The sequence below is a fragment of the Triticum aestivum genome, chromosome 6B, assembly GCF_018294505.1.
Source record: "Triticum aestivum cultivar Chinese Spring chromosome 6B, IWGSC CS RefSeq v2.1, whole genome shotgun sequence".
Classification (NCBI taxonomy): Eukaryota; Viridiplantae; Streptophyta; class Magnoliopsida; order Poales; family Poaceae; genus Triticum; species Triticum aestivum.
In genome coordinates this window covers 91,045,640-91,050,853 of record NC_057810.1, presented here as the reverse complement: position 1 = coordinate 91,050,853, position 5,214 = coordinate 91,045,640, and the positions used below count along the sequence as shown (strand labels likewise).

The 5,214-nt window shown below is 42.3% G+C and overlaps 1 protein-coding gene across 4 annotated transcripts; it reads right to left on the bottom strand.

Moving 5' to 3' along the window:
• Positions 1 to 32: 32 nt before the first annotated feature.
• On the bottom strand, positions 33 to 4,137 carry LOC123135962 (peroxisome biogenesis protein 16). Of its 4 annotated transcripts, none has more exons than XM_044555234.1 (8): positions 3,846 to 4,137; positions 3,300 to 3,435; positions 1,604 to 1,817; positions 1,179 to 1,501; positions 800 to 1,068; positions 635 to 702; positions 482 to 543; positions 33 to 374 (listed from the first exon to the last, which is right to left on the bottom strand). In XM_044555234.1, the coding sequence occupies exons 1-8, from the start codon at positions 3,912 to 3,914 to the stop codon at positions 313 to 315; spliced, it is 1,203 nt and encodes a 400-aa protein (XP_044411169.1). In that variant the 5' UTR covers positions 3,915 to 4,137; the 3' UTR covers positions 33 to 312. The 4 variants fall into 4 exon arrangements, with proteins under 4 accessions (XP_044411169.1, XP_044411171.1, XP_044411170.1 ...); XM_044555236.1 differs by having other exon boundaries at positions 3,378 to 3,435; XM_044555235.1 differs by having other exon boundaries at positions 800 to 1,065; positions 3,846 to 4,136.
• Between the last annotated feature and the right edge of the window lie 1,077 nt (positions 4,138 to 5,214).

The following is a 5,214-nucleotide window of genomic DNA, read 5'->3' as shown; positions in this document are numbered from 1 at the left end:
GAACTTATTATGATTTTCATTTCTGGTAAATATAACGGTAATGCTTGCATGCCTATTCATGACATTAGACCGATATACTGTATAATTACATTCCCAGCTGCCACCAGGGGTGAGGTTATGTGCCTGCAACTTATCAGCCAAGGTCTTGAGACAGCGATGCCAGATCTGGCCACGAAATGGCAAAGCACAGACAGGGGTTCGCTCAAATCCTCATCTACTGAAAACAAAATCCAGCAACCAGCAAAAGTCCAGTATGGCAGATCAGCAAGGAAGCTCTCCAGCAGAAGCAGGTAAATCTATCCCAATCCTCATCTACGAGCCTGATGTATATGTATACCGCGACTGAGCCCCCTCCAATAATTCCACAAGTTTACCTGCAATAAATCGAGCGTGTCAAAATTATTACAAAATGCTTCGTCCACAAGTTTTTGTAGGAACAAGATGCATCCTAGATACGGGCCTACGGGGAAAGTTCACACACCTGTGATGAAACCGATAAGCGGCACTGGATTCAGCGCTTTCTCAGCCTTCTCAAGATGACGCCTGTTAGGACTCGAGTGTAAGCAAGGGCATATAGGAAGGGTAAGATCAAGAGCCGAGACAGTACTGTGTTTAAGTGTGTAGTGCCCATTACCTGGTGTAGCTGGCAAAGAACGGATCTCTCATGACATAAAGTGCCCACATCATTTTTCGCCTTTTCAACTGATGGAATTGAACCAAGGAAGAATAGCTAACTCAGCAACCCAGAGAACATAACCTAAAAACTTTAACACAATAAAAAAAACTGAAATCATCTCACCTCATCCCTCTCAGCAGACGAGAGCTGATGAACTTTCCCAGCTCTATGATTCAGATCTGTTGCATGCGAATGAATGCCAAGGCTTGTGAGCTCCACAGCTAGTGAGACCAACCACGGGGTCCAAGATTTGATGCCAAACTTTCTAATCAAGAGTACGTATACAAGTGGTCTGAATATGTGGACGGCCTCCCCTAACATGAATAAGCGCCCAGAAACCCCTTTAGAAGACCAAATGGTTGCGAAAGTTGGCTTCTCAATCTCCATCACTGCTGAGCACAAGGACAAACAATCTGATAAGTAAACTAACAACACTTGAGAAAAATAATGGGTAAATATCTCAATGGAGAACCATAATAATGTTGTAGTAAAAACAAGTTACCAGGAGGAACAGGAGAAGGTTGGAGCCTGCTCATCCACGTGGGATCTGACAACATCTTTGCATTCTGACCAAACCTGTTTAAAGCAGCTACTGCTCTTCCCTCCAGACTCTTAGATATAATTCCAGGTTTTCCATCCGGACCATCAGTCGTAATCCAATGGCCATTTTGGGAATGTCCATTAACCGGATAGATTACTGGCACTCCATTAGTCTTGACTCCCTGATTGTCTTCAAGAACATCCTCCTCTTCGTTTTCCACCTCCCCTCCTTGTAAGAGCATCCTGTAGCCACTCTCCCTGAAAGCGGCTAACCTGACACATGCTCTGAAATGTTGCACAAAAGTTATCAGCCATCACAAAGCCAGAAATGCATGGCAATAACAGATATGCAAGCAAGGAAACACAATGCATAATCAATCATCTTACTTCACTGCTTCTGTAACAGCAAGGAAGCCCCATTTGCGATCATCTCCAACAAAGTGCTGGGCAGCAACTTCAACAACTGCTTCCACATCCTTCAGTATGGATACAACAAGAGCCCATGGGATAGATTGTTCCTTGGAGGCCAGTGAGTGACCATCATTTGGTGTCTCAATTATATGCTGGTTGACAGAACTTACAATGCCCAGAAGTGCATATACTGTTCAGAAAAAAGCAATGCCGCCTTAATGTCAAATAATCAAGTTCTTACACGGAAAACAGTTTCTTGAACAACAAAAATACATAACTGTCTCATGGAAGTCATCTTACTATCTTACTATATACTCCCTCCGTTCCGAATTACTTGTCTTGGATTTGTCTAGATACAAATGTATCTAGACTCATTTTAGTGCTAGATACATCCGTATCTAGACAAATCTAAGACAAGTAGATGTTTATAAAGAACAAAAGTGTTTGCTTCCCAGGGTAAGTTTCGTTGGAAAAAATTTAGCAACTTAATGAATTAAGCTCTATATTTCCTGTTTTCAGATTAGAAACAAAATTGCTAGGTAAGTATCTCGGACTCAGTAATAGCAAGCAAATGTGCTTCGGCATCATATATTATACACAGATGCAAATACATGTTCACTAAATATATGAACAACAAATAATGAGATCTTAGGTTTAGTTTGTGGTTGTTGATCTGTGCTGTGCTTATATTATTTAGTGAACATGCATAGGGTGTTTGTGGTTGTTCACTAAATAATATGAATAACAAAATTGGTAGGTAAGTCTGCTGTAGAAAATTTGCCACAAAAGTAGGCAAACACGGGTCAAGCAAAAACTAAAATAGGAAAAGGCTGGTGCGGCAAACAGGATTATCATAATCCACCAAATGCCAAACGCAGACTTAGGAGGTTGAATGAAAGGAAGATCTATAGGCCAAGGGCAGTCATCTCATGTTGTCAGCAAAAAATAGGGTGTATTCCACATTCAACAGACTTCGATATATATTGGTAAGTTCTAATAATATCCTATCAAGTATGGCGCAATAGTTAAGTTTTTTAGCCAACAGTGACATGCCAAGTGATGACAGAAAAGGTAAGGCAAATTCAACGTTGGGCCTAAGCACTTGGTGCTATGCCAGCTAAGGCAGTTGCATTTAGTCATACAAAAAAATTAGGAGCGAACAGTAGTGAATAATATTTAATGTTATACCTCAAAAAACTAGTCTAGTATCTGCATTTAACAGTTTTCAACTAGAAAGTGTACAAAGTGCAACAGACAGATTATTTCGACCCCCCAAACAATAATGATAACATTCTTGTCATGAACTACAAAATGCTCATGGTTTAATCTCCCATACATTAACTCGGCATATGTAATTAATGCAACAAGAACAAAGGGGCACCACATGTCAAAAATCTTGCATGCAAAATTTCACAATTGAGCCTACCATGCCAGTACCTATACAACCTTATAGCTCTTTGATCACAATTATTATGGTGTATTCTACTTTCTAGCAGTCCAAAATGTATGTGTCAGACTTAACTCAGTTAAATGTTATCTGCACACCCTATTCTTTTTATATCTGATTAACACAAAGTAGAAATTTCAACACTCGCATTTGCAAATATAACACCATGAGACACTTCAACTCGGCACTTCTCGAAAGACAAACACCAAGAGACAGTAAACATACCAACCGATGATAGAAGATTCAGACCAAAAAAACGTGGAGTGGGACTAAATGTTACTCCTATTGAAAGACTTGCATCACCTGCTTCCGGGGCGATCTCGGAGTTAGCGAAGCGCTCAGGAAGTATCCACGTCACCCCCTGCAAGTCATTCAAGCAAACATAAGCATTTTTGTTTTCTAGAATGAAGCAAACATAAGCATAAGCTACAATTTCTAGCTACTCATTCCATTGACAGCCTAGCCGGCTAAGAAATTACGACCGCAATTCATGATCCTAACCGAACTCCATGGCACCGGAGCAGGGCCAACATGGAAATTCGTAAAATAATAACGGGAAATTAATCCCCTTCTGTGGTCTGCCAAAGGAGAATTCGCGCAAAACCCCAGGCGATGAGCCCCGAGGAATCCACCAAATGACACGATTGAAACCCCAAATCGACGGGCCCCGCGCGGATTAGGGATCGGGAACTCCCGTGGACCGCGAGAGCCGACGCGCGTAACGGAACAAGGAGAAGAAGCTGCTCGTGGGTAGGGGGGTTGGGAGGTTACGTTGGCGAGGGACTCGAGGGAGCGGACGAGGTCCCGGTTCTTCCGCACCCAGACCTTGTAGGCCTCCATGGCGACTCGGCCGCCTCCTCCCGGGGAAGCTAGGGGCGGAAGAAGAGGAAGGCGACAACGGCGACGACGAGGACGAGGCGGCAGCACTGGCTCGCGAGAGACGGCGTCGGGGCAGGGGCAGCCGTCCGATCTCCGGCGGACGGCGGCAGTGAATCGCGGTGGCCGGCCGCGGCGACAGGTGGGGATTTATTTGGTGTTTCGGACTCCACCCCTCCACCTCTGTCTCGCGAGCTATATACTTCGGCTGGGCCTCGACGGTGGGACCCATCGGTCAGCGAGTCTCGCCGTTCTTTTATTCTTCTTTTTGGACCCGTTTGGGAAGGAAATTGCGTTGAGCTTGGTGCTTGGACCTGACTTCCCAAACTTTGAAATTTTTCAAAGTTTTTGGATAAGAAATTATTATGTGATGGAGCGTGAACCCACACAAAATGTGACCAAGAAAACACGTGCATGTTTACCATTGGATCTTCGAGGGACTTTCTTATGGGGAAATTAGAATGTATCACGTGGAATTCATCTGTGATTGTTCTTGCACAGTTGAGTGCTAAAGCTCTTGTTCCTTTCTTTTGCATAGAAGAAACCTCTCAGTTTGCCCAGAAAAAAGAAAAAAAAATTGTGTGTCCTTTTTATTTGCCTATAAGAGGTATTTTCGGGTCTTCGGCTCGTTTTGGTTTTTATAGTCGTCGTTAGGTGGTATATGGCCGGGATGTAAATATTATTTCTGGTGTTCTTTGTATTACCTTGATAGTTGATGAATTTTCTCGCCCGAAAAAACATGATCATTTTGATAAAAAATAAATAAAACTCATTCACACCATTCTTTGTTTGTTTTTTGTGATGTTAGTTGATCGTCGTACTTCTGAACCTAAATTTTAAATGTATTTTCTTTTCATGAGTACGTTTTTGTTGGAAATATGCCCTAGAGGCAATAATAAAAGAATTATTATTATATTTCCTTGTTTATGATAATTGTCTTTATTCATGCTATAATTGTATTATCCGGAAATCGTAATACACGTGTGAATACAAAGACCATAATATGTCCCTAGTAAGCCTCTAGTTGATTAGCTCGTTGATCAACAGATAGTCATGGTTTCCTGACTATGGACATTGGATGTCGTTGATAACGGGATCACATCATTAGGAGAATGATGTGATGGACCAGACCCAATCTTAAGCATAGCACAAGATCGTGTAGTTCGTTTTGCTAGAGCTTTTCCAATGTCAAGTATCTTTTCCTTAGACCATGAGATCGTGTAACTCCCGGATACCGTAGGAGTGCTTTGGGTGTACCAAACGT